General features: G+C 45.3%; 1 protein-coding gene across 4 annotated transcripts in view; it reads left to right on the top strand.

The window, feature by feature from the left end:
* The window catches only part of GOLM1 (golgi membrane protein 1), an 86,670-nt gene that overhangs the window by 42,524 nt on the left and 28,640 nt on the right, over positions 1–15,506 (top strand). For all 4 annotated transcript variants that reach the window (XM_019033629.4, XM_019033631.4, XM_063696505.1 and 1 more), the window contains exons 4-5: positions 5,658–5,712; positions 11,653–11,755. In XM_019033629.4, coding sequence (XP_018889174.3) covers positions 5,658–5,712; positions 11,653–11,755 — 158 coding nt within the window. The remainder of the gene's footprint in view (positions 1–5,657; positions 5,713–11,652; positions 11,756–15,506) is intronic.

Genomic DNA, 15,506 nt, shown 5'->3' with positions numbered 1-15,506 from the left:
CTAAAGTCCCTCTGCACCAAAATGTGAAAAACAACCTGGCTGTTTAGAGTAGAATATGTAATTCATTTAAGAACAATTTTGTTGAATTATGGCCCAGCACCATGGCTCAGTCCTGTAATCCCAGTGCTGCAGGAGGCTGAGGCAGGAGGATTACTTGAGGACAGGAGCTGGGGGCTGCAGTGAGCTATGATAGCGCCACTGCACTGCAGCCTGGGCAACAGAGTGAGACTGTCTCTTAAAAAATTTTTTTTGGCTGGGTGCAGTGCCTCATGCCTGTAATCCCAGCACTTTGAGAGGCCAAGGCGAGCAGATCACGAGGTCAGGAGATTGAGACCATCCTGGCCAACATGGTGAAACCCTGTCTCTACTAAAATAAAAAAAATTAGCCAGGCGTGGTGGCGGGCGCCTGTAGTCCCAGCTACTCAGGAGGCTGAGGCAGGGGAATCGCTTGAACCCGGGAGGTGGAGGTTGCTTTGAGCCAAGATCACGCCACTGCATTCCAGCCTGGGCGACAGAGCGAGACTTCGTCTCAAAAAAAAAAAAAAAAATTAAATAAAAAATAAATAAAAATCATTTTGTCGAACTCAGGGTTTTTTCTTCTTTATAATATGTTGAACCCTGAAAGAAGCTAAGAAGCATTTTCATAGTTTCCCTGAAAATGATTCAACAAAATTTCTATAAATATAAAATTATATATAAAAGATCTTGATGGCATTTTATGATCCTTTTTTTATTTTCCTAAGTGGAGGCTGTATTTTTCCATGCATAAGTAAGTAGATAGGGGAAGATAACAAAAATATATTTTTTTGGAAGAATAAAGTCACATGGAGACAGAAGTATCTTTAGATATTTCAAATTGCAGTAGTATCTGAACCCTCAGATAGTTGTAAGCACTAATGTGATTTGGGTCGGAGGGGAGCTAAGGGGAATGGACAGAAAAGGACACATCAAATTGCCATAATTTTCATAGAAATTATTTACCCAGGAGATGTGAAAGATATTATTTACCCAGGAGATCAACTCTGGGGGTAAACACTGTATAATTATTTAAGTGTTTTTTGTTTGTTTGTTTGTTTTTGTTTTTTTTACTGTTCGGTTTTCACTCTGATTTCCAGAGGAAACATGGTTTTCATGCCGATGCAAGGTGGAAATTTCAGTGTACAGATCAGTGATGTGAAGGATATTCACGTTGTTGTGCAACAGATCTCTAGAAATTAATTCTGCAACCCTGGGTCTCGATGCTCACTAAACACCAATTTCCCTCCCCCCTCTCCTATCCCTGGACAGCCACCTTTCTATTTTGTTTCTGTGGTTTTGATGACTTTAGGTACTTCATATGAATGGAATCCTACAGCATTTGTCCTTCTGTGACTGGCTTATGTTTTCACTTAGTGTAATGTTGTCTGCATTCATCCATGTTGTAGTATGTGTCCGTATTTCCTTCTTTGTAAAGGTGGCATAATATGTCATTGTATGTGTATGCCACATTTTGCTTATCCATTCATTCATCTGTGACCCCTTGGGTTGCATTCGCCTCTTGGTAATTGTGAGTGATGCTGCAGCGAACATGAGAGTGCAGACATCTCTTGGGGATCCTGCTTTAAATGCTTCTGGGTTCATACCCACAAGTGGGGTTGTGAGATCCTATGGTAATCTTTTCGCTTTTCACACAGAGCGAGCTTTTTTCAAGAGTAGCAGGTGCTGCGTAAATCTGATTCCTACTGTGTGGATCCTCCTTTAATTTCCTAGTCTCTCTCCCCGCAAAATCCCTGATGTATAGCATACCTATACACACCCCTTCGGATTATCTTTCCCTGAGGGATGACTTTTACAGGTATTATCACCATAACTTCTCTCCTGTTGCCCCAGGAAATGTTCCATATCCTCAGAGCTACCAAATACCAGATTTGTTTGATGCGATTTCATTTGTGGGCATGCATCCCTGTGTTCATAAACACCTTACTCCAAAAGGCTGTTGTTTGCCTAAGCCTTGTTTCTGTCCAGGCCTGAGAAAACAGGATGGTTGCATAGAAAGGTCCCAGAGGAGGAAGAGGCACTGTGCTTGCCATCATCCACCACTAAGCAGGAATGGGACACAAATGTGTCTCCACGTTATGGGCAGCATGTCAAGTAATGGATTATTTGCAAACTTTGTGGATGATGACACAGTAAGAAATGTTTGCATTGTGGCCCAGCACACATACGTGCTGTATGTGTTTGTCTGTGAGATGGCGTTTACCTGTGCAGTGCACTCTGATATTTAATATTCTGTTCCCTGCTTTTTTCAGGCTTTTATTTGTTTTTAACATTAGGTACAGCCTACTACGTTGGTGTCCTGCTTGGGTTTGTAGCAATTTGGCAAGTAGCTTTGAAGAACTTGCTCTCTGGAGCACATTTGTTGGAGCTGGAGTTTGGCTTTGCCTCTTGGTAGGTGGGTGACCATGAGCCATTTAAGCAGCCAGTGCCTCCGTTTCCCTTTTCCTAAAATGTGATAATATACTACTACCTCACATAACTGTTAAGAAGAATAAATGAGGCCGGGCGCAGTGGCTCACGCCTGTAATCCCAGCACTTTGGGAGGCCAAGGCGGCCGAATCACTTGAGGTCAGAAGTTTGAGACCAGCCTGGCCAACATGGTGAAACCCCATCTCTACTCCCAGCTACTTGGGAGGCTGAGGCAGGAGAATTGCTTGAACCCAGGAGGTGGAGGTTGCAGTGAGCCGGAGATCGCGCCATTGCACCCCAGCCTGGGCAACAGAGCAAAACTCTGTCTCAAAAAAAAAAAAAAAGTCAATGAGTGAGTAGATGTGGGGTGCTTAGAAGAGCTCCTGGCATAAAGTGACTTGTCAGGGCATACTGGCCAGTTGTTACATTGAGCTTGATACTCATTCTTCCTACTTTTCACTTTGTCGTTGTTATCTGGATTCTATGTGGCTTCTGTCCTCCTCTACTGTTGACTTTCCCAGCATGGTGAGACCGTGTGTGAAACCCTCCAGTTCCTAAGCTTATAGACTCTGTGGACAGGAGAAGGAGGCCAGAAGTTAAAGTGCATCGAGAGGTCTTGTTAGTGGAATGGCCACTGCATTCCCTTTTCTTTTTTAGTCGGCCTGGAATTTGGAGTTTGAGCTCTGAGGGAGGGAGACCTGGCCTGGTGTGGAGTGGAGTGGAGTGGTGCAGAGTTGTGCAGTTGTGAGCTGGTGTGGTGTAGAGTGGTGTGGTGTGGCATGGTTTGGTTTGGTGTGTGATGTGTGGTGTATGGTGTTGTGTGGAGCGGTCTGTGATGTGTATGGTTTGGTGTGGTGTGTGGAGTAGTGTGTGGTGTGTGTGGAGTGGAGCGGTCTGTGATGTGGTGTGGTATGTGATGTGTGTGTGGTGTGGAGTGTGGTATGGTGTGTGGTTTGGTATGGAGTGGTGTGTGTGTGGTGTGGAGTGGTGTGGGGGGTGTGTAGTGGTGTGGCACGGTGTGTGGTGTGTGGTTTGGTGTGGAATGGTGTGTGGCGTGTTGTGTGGAGTGGTGTGGCATGGTGTGGTGTGTTTTGGTGTGGAGTGGTGTGTGGTAGTGTGTGGTGTGGTGTAGCATGGTGTGGAATGGTGTGTGGTGTGTGTGGAATGGTGTGCCGTGTGTGGAGTGGTGTGGCATGGTGTGGTGTGTTTTGTGGAGTGATGTGTGGTGTGGTGTGTGATGTGTGTGTGTGGAGTGGTGTGTGTGGTGTGGTGTGTGGTGTGTGTGTGGAGTAGTGTGTGTGGTTTGGTGTGAAGTGGTGTATGGTGTGTGGTGTGGTGTGGTATATGGTGTGGTGTGGTTTGGTGTGGAGTGTGGTATGTGGTGTGTGCCGTGGTGTGTGGTTTGGTGTGGAGTGGTGTGATGTGTTGTGTGGAGCAGTGTGTGGTGTGGTATGTGATGTGTGTGGTGTGGAGTGGTGTGATGTGGTTTGGTGTGGAGTGGTGTGTGTGGTGTGGTGTGTGGTTTGGTGTGAAGTGTGTGGAGTGGTGTGTGTAGTGTGGTGTGGTTTGGTGTGGTGTGTGTGTGGCGTGGTGTGTTTTGGTGTGGAGTGGTATGTGGTGTGGTCTGGTGTGTGGAGTCATATGGCATGGTGTGGTGTGGTGTGATGTGTGTGGTGTGGTTTGGTGTGTCATGGTGTGGTGTGGTGTGATGTGTGTGGTGTGGTTTGGTGTGTCATGGTGTGGTGTGGTGTGGAGTGGTATGGAGTGGTGTGTGGTGTGTGTGGAGTGGTGTGTGGTGTGTTTGGGGTGTGGAGTGATTTGTGGAGTGGTGTGTGGTGTGGTGCGGTGTAATATGTGGTTTGGTGTGGACTGGTGTGTGGCATGTTGTGTGGAGTGGTGTGGCGTGGTGTGGTATGTTTTGGTGTGGAGTGGTATGTGGTGTGGAGTGGTGTATGGTGTGGTAGTGTGTGGTGTGGTGATGTGTGGTGTGCTGTGGCGTGTGGAGTGGTGTGTGGTGTGTGTGGAGTGGTGTGTGGTGTGTGTGGAGTGGTGTGCTGTGTGTGGAGTGGTGTGGCATGGTGTGTGTGTTTTGTGGAGTGATGTGTGGTGTGTGTGGTGGAATGGTGTGTGGTGTGTGTGTGTGTGGAGTGGTGTGTGGTGTGTGATGTGTGTGTGGAGTGGTTGTGTGTGGTTTGGTGTGAAGTGGTATGGTGTGTGGTGTGGTGGTGTGTGGTGTGTGGCATGGTGTGGAATGGTGTGGTTTGGTGTGGAGTGGTGTGTGTGGAGCAGTGTGTAGTGTGGTATGTGATGTGTGTGGTATGGAGCGGTGTGGTGTGATGTGGTTTGGTATGGAATGGTGTGTGTGGTGTGGTGTGGTTTGGTGTGAAGTGTGGTGAGTGGTGTGGTGTGGAGTGGTATGGTGTGGTTTGGTGTGTGTGGTGTGGAGTGGTACGTGGTGTGGAGTTGTGGCGTGTAGTGTGGTGTGTGGCCTGCTGTGGTTTGGTGTGTGGAGTGGTGTGTGGTGTGGTCTGGCGTTGTGGTGTGGTGTGGAGTCATCTGGGGTGGTGTGTGTGGTGTGGAGTGGTGTGATGTGTGTGGTTTGGTGTGGAGTGGTGGGTGTGGTGTTGTGTGGTTTGGTGTGAAGTGTGGAGTGGTGTGGTGTGGAGTGATGTGTGATTTGGTGTGTGTGGTTTGGTGTGTGTGGTGTGGAGTGGTGTGTGGTGTGGAGTTGTGGCATGGTGTAGTGTCGTGTAGAGTGGTGTGTGGTGTGGTCTGGTGTGTGGAGTCATATGGCGTGGTGTAGTGTGGAGTGGTGTGTGTGGTGTGGTTTGGTGTGTCGTGGTGTGGTGTGGTGCGGTGTGAGGTTGCTGATTAGCCCTCTGGGTGCCCAGAGCCTCTGCTGTGTCGGGCAGGAGGAAGGAGGGCCTGGCTGGCCCTTTCCTGGAGGAGCAGCGTTTCCTGGGCTGGAGTGGGGTCTGGACCCGTTGGCTTTTGCTCGAGTCCAGAGGCGGTGGTGGGGAGCGGATCTCTAGGTCGGCCTGTTCCTTTTCAGCAGCAGACATGGGAGGGTCCAGCCCGAGCGCTGAGCGCGAGCTCCTTCCCTGACAGCAGCGCTGGGTTGGGGACAGGCCCCATCCTTGGTTTGCATCGCATCTGGCTGTCAGGCTGAGGTGTTGGTTTGGGTGTTTCATGCGAGTTTATCTTCCTTGCAGGCGGTTTTGGTGAATAACATCACCACAGGTGAGAGGCTCATCCGAGTGCTGCAAGGTAAGTTCCGCTCGCTCCTCCACACCAGGCACTGGCTGTTTAGGAGGAAATTCCCTTTCTCTCCTTCTTCTCTAGGCCCAGGTGGGTCTCCATTATAATCTCATGGCGGATAGTGTCATGAGTCATTGAGCAATCTTTATTCTTTTTGCCTAAGTCTATCTCCTTAAGAGGCTTTTCCTTTTAAAAAAAAATATTGCCAAATACATTGCAAGCTGTTGGGTACAGAAGAGTTAAGAGTGTCACTCATGAATGTGTTAAGAGATAGAATTTACGATAGGTTCATGTTCTGTTATATATACGTATGGTATACATGTGACCTGTTAATTTGGTCATGCTGAATTTAGATTGTCTGCGTGAAACTTAGAAAAACTGTCCAGCCCAATTTAATTCCCCCTCTTTGCCGCTCTGACTCAACTTGGCAGCTGGGGATTGGTCTTCCTTTGAGTCCTTCTGAAGCAGCCACAGAGCAGGAAATGGGGTGCTGTCCTTTGTCGGGGGCTCCTCCTTCCGCTGTGACAGGAGGGTCAGCAGGGTCCATGCTACTGGGCTAAATCATCTGTTGGGTTGAATAATTTTTACTCCAAAAATGTGGTTACTGGGAACTTAAAAATTCCCTATATGACTTGCATTATAATTCTTTTGGTCAGTGCTGGTTTCGAATTCTAGTTCTAAGTCAGGTTCTAAGAATATTAAAAAGTCTTATGTGAAAAGGGGTCACTTTGTGAAATGTGTTTGTGGGAAACGTAGGGTTACACAAAGTTGAAGAGGCTGCCTGGCTGCGGGGGTGGGAGTTGGGGGGTCTCACATAAAGGTTCAGTTCGACAGCGGTTTTGATAGAGCATACATGTCAAGTAACTCCACCAGTCAACACAGGGAACATATTCATCACCCCCAAAAGCTTGCTTGTGCGCCGTGGTGATCCACTTCCCTCAGGCAGCCTCTGGTCTGCCATGTAGACTAGTTTGCATTTTTAATAATTGGGTGCATGCCCCAGATTCATAAAGCAAGTCCTTAGAGACCTACAAAGAGACTTAGTCTCGCACACAATAATAATGGGAGACTTTAACACCCCACTGTCAACAATAGACAGATCAACGAGACAGAAAGTTAACAAGGATATCCAGGACTTGAACTCAGCTCTGCACCAAGCAGACCTAATAGACATCTATAGAACTTTCCACCCCAAATCAACAGAATATACATTCTTCTCAGCACCACATCGCATTTATTCCAAAATTGACCACATAGTTGGAAGTAAAGCACTCCTCAGCAAATGTAAAAGAACAGCAATTATAACAAACTGTCTCTCAGACCACAGTGCAATCAAATTAGAACTCAGGATTAAGAAACTCACTGAAAACTGCTCAACTACATGGAAACTGAACAACCTGCTCCTGAATGACGACTGGGTACATAACGAAATGAAGGAAGAAATAAAGATGTTCTTTGAAACCAACAAGAACAAAGACACAACATGCCAGAATCTCTGGGACACGTTTAAGGCAGTGCATAGAGGGAAATTTGTAGCATTAAATGCCCACAAGAGAAAGCAGGAAAGATCTAAAATTGACACCCTAACATCACAATTAAAAGAACTAGAGAAGCAAGAGCAAACACATTCAAAAGCTAGCAGAAGGCAAGAAATAGCTAAGATCAGAGCAGAACTGAAGGAGATAGAGACAAAAGAAACCCTTCAAAAAATCAATGAATCCAGGAGCTGGTTTTTTGAAAAGATCAACAAAATTGATAGACCACTAGCAAGACTAATAAAGAAGAAAGGAGAGAAGAATCAAATACATGCAATAAAAAATAATAAAGGGGACATCACCACCGATCCCACAGAAATACAAACTACCATCAGAAAATACTATAAACACCTCTATGCAAATAAACTAGAAAATCTAGAAGAAATGGATAAATTCCTGGACACATACACCTTCCCAAGACTAAACCAGGAAGAAGTTGAATCTCTGAATAGACCAATAACAGGCTGTGAAATTGAGGCAATAATTAATAGCCTACCAACCAAAAAAAGTCCAGGACCAGGCAATTCACAGCCGAATTCTGCCAGAGGTACAAAGAGCTGGTACCATTCCTTCTGAAACTATTCTAATCAATAGAAAAAGAGGGAATCCTCCCTAACTCATTTTGTGAGGCCAGCATCATCCTGATACCAAAGCCTGGCAGAGACACAACAAAAAAGAATTTTAGACCCATATCCCTGATGAACATCGATGCAAAAATCCTCAATAAAATGCCGGCAAACCAAATCCAGCAGCACATCAAAAAGCTTATCCAACACGATCAAGTTGCCTTCATCCCGGGGATGCAAGGCTGGTTCAACATAACACAAATCAGTAAACATAATCCATCATATTAACAGAACCAAAGATAAAAACCACATGATTATCTCAATAGATGCAGAAAAGGCCTTTGACAAAATTGAACAGCCCTTCATGCTAAAAACTCTCAATAAACTAGGTATTGATGGGACGTATCTCAAAATAATAAGAGCTATTTATGACAACCCACAGCCAATATCATACTGAATGGGCAAAAACTGGAAGCACTTCCTTTGAAAACTGGCACAAGACAGGGATGCCCTGTCTCACCACTCCTATTCAATATAGTGTTGGAAGTTCTGGCCAGGGCAGTCAGGCAGGAGAAAGAAATAAAGGGTATTCAGTTAGGAAAAGAGGAAGTCAAATTGTCCCTGTTTGCAGAGGACATGATTGTATGTTTAGAAAACCCCATTGTCTCAGCTCAAAATCTCCTTAAGCTGATAAGCAACTTCAGCAAAGTCTCAGAATACAAAATCAATGTGCAAAAATCACAAGCATTCCTATACACCAATAACAGACAAACAGCCAAATCATGAGTGAACTCCCATTCACAATTGCTTCAAAGAGAATAAATACCTAGGAATCCAACTTACAAGGGACGTGAAGGACCTCTTCAAGGAGAACTACAAACCACTGCTCAATGAAATAAAAAAGGACACAAACAAATGGAAGAACATTCCATGCTAATGGATAGGAAGAATCAATATCATGAAAATGGCCATACTGCCCAAGGTAATTTGTAGATTCAATGCCATCCCCATCAAGCTACCAATGACTTTCTTCACAGAATTGGAAAAAACCACTTTAAAGTTCATATGGAACCAAAAAAGAGCCCACATTGCCAAGACAATCCTAAGCCAAAAGAACAAAGCTGGAGGCATTATGCTACGTGACCTCAAACTGTACTACGAGGCTACAGTACAAAACAGCATGGTACTGGTACCAAAACAGAGATATAGACCAACGGAACAGAACAGAGCCCACAGAAATAATACCACAAATCTACAACCATCTGATCTTTGACAAACCTGACAAAAGCAATGGGGAAAGGATTCCCTATTTAATAAATGGTGCTGGGAAAACTGGCTATCCATATGTAGAAAGCTGAAACTGGATCCCTTCCTTACACCTTATACAAAAATTAATTCAAGATGGATTAAGACTTAAATGTTAGACCTAAAACCATAAAAACCCTAGAAGAAAACTTAGGCAATACCATTCAGGACATAGGCATGGGCAAGGACTTCGTGTCTAAAACACCAAAAGCAATGGCAACAGAAGCCAAAATAGGCAAATGGGATCTAATTAAACTAAAGAGCTTCTGCACAGCAAAAGAAACTACCATCAGAGTGAACAGGCAAGCTACAGAATGGGAGAAAATTTTTGAATCTACCTATCTGACAAAGAGCTAATATCCACAATCTACAAAGAACTTAAACAAATTTAGAAGGAAAAAATCAACCCCATCAAAAAGTGGGCAAAGCATATGAACAAGCACGTCTCAAAAGAAGACGTTTATGCAGCCAACAGACACATGAAAAAATGCTCATCATCACTGGTCATCAGAGAAATGCAAATCAAAACCACAATGAGATACCATCTCACAGCAGTTTAGAATGACGATCATTAAAAAGTCAGGAAACAACAGGTGCTGGAGAGGATGTGGAGAAATAGGAATGCTTTTACACTGTTGGTGGGAGTGTAAACTAGTTCAACCATTGTGGAAGACAGTATGGCGATTCCTCAAGGATCTAGAACTAGAAATACCATTTGACCCAGCCATCCCATTACTGGGTATATACCCAAAGGATTATAAATCATGCTATTGTAAAGACACATGCACATGTATGTTTATTGTGGCACTATTCACAATAGTAAAGACATGGAATCAACCCAACTGTCCATCAATGATAGACTGGATTAAGAAAATGTGGCACATATACACCATGGAATACTATGCAGCCATAAAAATGGATGAGTTTATGTCCTTTGTAGGGACATAGATGAAGCTGGAAACCATCATTCTGAGCAAACTATCACAAGGACAGAAAACCAAACACCGCATGTTCTCAGTCATAGGTGGAAATTGAACAATGAGAACACATGGATACAGGGCAAGGAACATCTGGGGTGTGTCCTGGGGTGGGGGGAGGGGGGAGGGATGGCTTTAAGAGAAATTACCTATTGTAAATGACGAGTTAATGGGTGCAGCACACCAACATGGCACATGTATACATATGTAACAAACCTGCACGTTGTGCACATGTACCCTAGAATTTAAAGTATAATTAAAAAATAATTGGGTGCATGCATACAGATGGAATCAGACCATCTGTTACCATTTTTTGCCTACCTTTTCTCACTCAGCATAGTTATTTGCGATTCGTCCATGTCATTGTGATACAAGTCATTCATTTCTTTGACTGCTGAGTTGTATTCCGTTATCTCTTGCCTAGTTGGATTGTGGGGTGTGTTCAGTTAGGCATATTAAAGTATCGTTTATATACAAGAACATTTACCCCTTGTGGGTACAGTTGAATAAGTCCTGACAGTCTCGCAGATCACCACTGCAGTCAACATGGCAGCTGCCCACCGCTCCAGGACCCCCCACCCATGCCCTGCGAAGTCACCAGTCCCCTCTCTGTCTAGGCCCAGCACCCGCCTAGCTGTTCTCTTCGCCACAGCTTTGTCTCTTGAGGGTGTCACGTGTGTGCTTTTGGGATGAGTCCGTGTTGTGTGTATCGTAATTCACGGAAGGCTTCCATTTTATTTCACTTTATTTTCCACCTGAGACTATTGTAGGTCTAGTGTTGTGAGGGCCCACCTTGGGGATGCCTGCATCTGTCCTGGCCTGTCTGTCCTGGCTGTGTCTGGGCCTGGCTGCTGCTGCCGCCCACTCTGGTATCCCCCTGGTGGCTGCCTTCCCCTCTGCCCCAGCTTGGCCCTTTGTCCACTAGGGCTCTTTTATGAGCCAAGTCATCAGGGCAGCAGGGATGGGGCTGATTAATTTCCTTATAGAAAGCCGCTCTTTCCCTGATGAGAGTGTTGGGTGATTAAATGGGCACAGGGCCTTGGAGAGTGGCTTGGCTGTGAATAAATGACGAGGGAGGATGCTGGCAGGTAGCCTGGTGGCCGAGGGCAGGGTGTCCAGCAGGAGTGGCTGCTTATCTGACCAAACATCAAAAATCAGTGTTTTACAGATGGAAGGATGAGTCGGCCAGGGATGAGGGCAGGGTGGTGTGTGTGACCTTTGGGGACAGCTCGGGGCTTATGATGTCTACAAAAGAGACAGGCACACAGAAGCTTCCAGTATACATTAAAGGCTAGCGGCCAAAAAGGAGATTTAAGAGAGACATTTGGGAAAGGATCAAGACGCAGCTTCTTTCGGCTTGCTGCTCTTCCAGAGCACTCTCCACAGCTGGGGTGTAGTGACTCTGGGGAGGGACTGTGTTTTCAGCTTTTTCTCTCTTCCCTCCTCTGTCCCAATCTGTCCTTGCCCTTTATGGTCTGATGTGTGAGTCTGCCTCTGTCATATTTTGGCTGAATGGCATGACAGCTGTGCCAATGACCTGTGCAATTCCTTGTCCCCCTGGTGTAGACCAGGTAAAGACCCTGCAGAGGAATTACGGCAGGCTGCAGCAGGATGTCCTCCAGTTTCAGAAGAACCAGACCAACCTGGAGAGGAAGTTCTCCTACGACCTGTAAGTGCACCTCAGAGCGCGTGCCACAGTGCAGGGTGCACGCCACCTGGGAGGCGGGGGTTAAGCTGAGATGTAACCTCTGATAGAGCATGCACCTTCTGCTCCATGCAGGACTCTGAGAAAGTCACGGGCCCCTCTAGGATTCATGTCCTGCACAAATGCACAAGGAGGCCAGCTCTCAGCAGGAAATGAATTTCTCAGCATGCCTGAAAATGTAACTTAAAACTCTGTAAGGCACAGGTGTACTGGTTAAGTCAACAACATAAAGCTTTAAAAATGTGTTTCATAGGTGCTCATGCGTGAGCTAAATCAAATTCGTTGACTAAAAGACATTTTGGCAAAATATTGATACAGTAATAGTTTATTGCCTGGCGATCACATTGTGGACATTTTGTTTTCTTCAGACTTTTCAGTGATTTTCCCAATTTTTACAGTGAGAATGGAATACTTTGATAATCAAAACCAAGCAATATTAAACTATTAAAAAGTGAGCTAAGCCCCGTGGGAAGATAGTAAAAACCAGTTTGCAAGCCAGAGGATAAAGTTGTGTTTATGTTTTCCTCATAAAAACAATATAGCTAACGTGTGGGAAGTTTGGGTTTCAGAGAGAACCAACCACCCATGGCCCAGCCCTCATGAGTGTCCTTTTCCCTTTGACTTACCTCTCTCCAGTCCATGCCCAAGTTCACATGAATGTTTACTTAATTGCAGTCATCATCAAAAAATTTTAATCATTTTTTTACTTGCGTTATGTACGTGTGTGTGTGTGTGTGTGTGTATACTTTTTTTTTTTGAGACGGAGTCTCGCTGTCCCCCATGCTGGAGTGCAGTGGCACAATCTCAGCTCACTGCAACCTCCATCTCCCAGGTTCAAGCAGTTCTCATGCCTCAGCCTCCTGAGTAGCTGGGACTACAGGTGCCCACCACCACACCCAGCTAATGTTTGTATTTTTTTAGTCGAGATGGAGTTTCACCATGTCAGCCAGGCTGTTCTTGAACGCCTGACCTGCCTTGGCCTCCCAAAGTGCTGGGATTACAGGTGTGAGCCACTGTGCCCGGCCATATTCTTAGTCACAAACATTTTATTTTATTTTTTGAAACAGAGTCTCGCTCTGTCACCCAGGCTGGAGTGCAGTGGTGCAATCTCAGCTTACTGCAACCTCTGCCTCCCAGGTTCAAGCAGTTCTCCAGCCTCAGCCTCCTGAGGAGCTGGGACTACAGGCGCCCACCACCACGCCCGGGGTTTCTACTAAAACCCTGTCATTGGTCAGGCTGGTCTCAAACTCCTGACCTCATGATCTGCCTGCCTCAGCCTCCCAAAGTGCTGGGATTACACGCATGAGTCACTGCACCCGGCCACAAAAATTTTATTTATAAAAGTAAAATTAGATAGACATACAATGATAAAAGGGATTTTAAGGATAAAAATATCCATTGCCATAATTTGTCTCCTAAATAATGACAACACATTAGCTATAGCCTCTTTTTTTTTTTTGAGATGGAGTTTCACAGCTCTTGTTTCCCAGGCTAGAGTGCAGTGGTGCGATCTCAGCTCACTGCAACCTCTGCCTCCCTGGTTCAAGTGATTCTCCTGCCTCAGCCTCCCAAGTAGCTGGGATTATGGGCACGCGCCACCACACCTGGTTAATTTTTGTATTTTTAGTAGAGATGGGGTTTCACCGTGTTGGCCAGGCTGGTCTCGAACACCTGACCTCAAGTGATCTGCTCGTCTTTGCCTCTCAAAGTGCTGGGATTACAGGTGTGAGCTACTGTGCCCGGCCAGCCTCTTATTTTTTAATTTTTAAATTTAAAAAATTACATTACTTGCATTATATTTAAAACATCCATATAGCTCCTAATTGTCTTTTAAAAATTACTATTTTGGATTATTTCCTTCTAAAAGGCTCATCTGTAGTTTAGCTTGTTGCTGGGTGTGAATTGTCAAATTGCATTCTGAAAGGATTTGAGCCATCTGTGTGGTCACCAGCAACCTGGGAGAATCAGTTGCCTCACGTGCATTGCGTTCTTCAGCATTTCCATGTTCCTCCAAAACACTGTCCACCTGCCGTAATATCTTCCTACTAACTTTATAACCACATACAACTGAAAACATGAAGCCCCAAGTACACGTCTCTGTAGAGGACATGAGCAGCCAGTCAATAAAAGGGAAATGTGATTGTCACTCATGTGTGTGGAATCTTATTCAGCTATGCCAGTGGTTCTTACGTGGGGGCAGTCTTGTCCCCAGTAGGCCTTTGGCAATGTTTGGAGACATTTTTGTCTGTCATGGCTTACAAGGAGGCTGCTACTGGCATCTAGTGGGTAGAGGTCAGGGACACTGCTAAACATCCTATAATCCACAAGACAGCTTCCCACAGTCACGTTTTATCTGGCCTAAAACATATACAGTGCTAAGGTTGAGAAACCTTGAGTTAGGCTCATAATTAAAGAATTGCATTTAGACAGAAATGAAGTACCTCAGTCTTATTATTCATCCTTAAAGAAACCTTAATGCAAATATTTCCCTCATATAGATTGAAACACAAAAAGCCATAAATGGCCTCACTTGATAAATGTTGGCCGAGAAGGTTTTGACCTAGCTGGAAATCAGTCAGGATCCAGTGACAGGGAAGGAATCTCTGCTCCCCATGTAGAAAGCTTGGGCCGAGGCGATGGGTGGACACCTCTGAGCTGGGCTGGAGACGCATGTAGGATGCGCTCCTTTTGCTCCTGGCAGGTTGATACCTAGATTGAAAGCTCTTTCTGGCTGACTGTGCCTATTTCACTACTTGTGCCCAAGGCCCTGTACCAGATAAGCAGTGCTTCCCAGGGTAACGTTCATGGAGTGTTGGAAGCAAAAAAGAGCTAGTTATTCTTAACTTTCTTTGGATTATAGGCCCTTTTAGAGAATCTGATAAAAAGTACGAACACTTTGTTAGCAAACTTATAAATGGACACCTGCCTAAAGTGTGCAATTTGTGCAAATTATATGGGCCTCTGAAACATATCTGCACGCCCTCCCTTAAAACATCCTGTCTGGTCTAATCCTTCTATGGAAGGCAGTGCCGAGAACACAAAAGCTGATGGAAAGGCCAGGTTTCCTGATGTACAAGGTAGTGTTCTTTCCGTTTGAATCAGTCAGCACACATCCCACTTTTTACTCTCCTACACCTGTGGCAGGCATCACTAAGCAATCACTGCACTCCATCCGAAAATAGCCTTGCGTTCTTTCTCCCTGAAGCACCTGGAGTCAGCACGTGAGATGAACCGCTCGCCATCTCATCTCCCTGCTATGCGGAGACAGTTTCCAATGTTGATACTGGAATATAAAGTAATACAGTGATGGTCGGTGCCCTGGGTGATGGGATCACCTGCCCTGATAGATCCTTGTACTGAACACATTCCATCAGTGGTACTCTGGCCATCAACTGCACCAGTTAGAATAATCACTAGTGGCCAAGTCCTGTATTCCTCTCCAATTTAGCTCCAGTTAGTGCTGGAATATTTGCCACTTACATGTAAGAAAAAGCCAACCTAAGTCCTCAGGAAGAAACTGTCACAATCTGCATGACCTTTGTCTCAGAATTGAGGATGGAGGTAGTTTGTTCCTGGCTCTCAAGTTGGAACATGGAAAGCCGCAGTTGATCTCCAAGGCTGCGAGATAAAGGCTCTTTGTACTTGATTTTAGCAGGGCTGGGAGCAGGTGCAATCAGTACTTCCCTTTTGCAGGTTTAAAGGTTCAGGGATAGCA

The sequence above is a fragment of the Gorilla gorilla genome, chromosome 13 (genome assembly GCF_029281585.2).
Source record: "Gorilla gorilla gorilla isolate KB3781 chromosome 13, NHGRI_mGorGor1-v2.1_pri, whole genome shotgun sequence".
Classification (NCBI taxonomy): domain Eukaryota; kingdom Metazoa; phylum Chordata; class Mammalia; order Primates; family Hominidae; genus Gorilla; species Gorilla gorilla.
The sequence above is the reverse complement of the archived record's forward strand: the minus strand, read 5'-3'. Positions and strand labels throughout refer to the sequence as shown.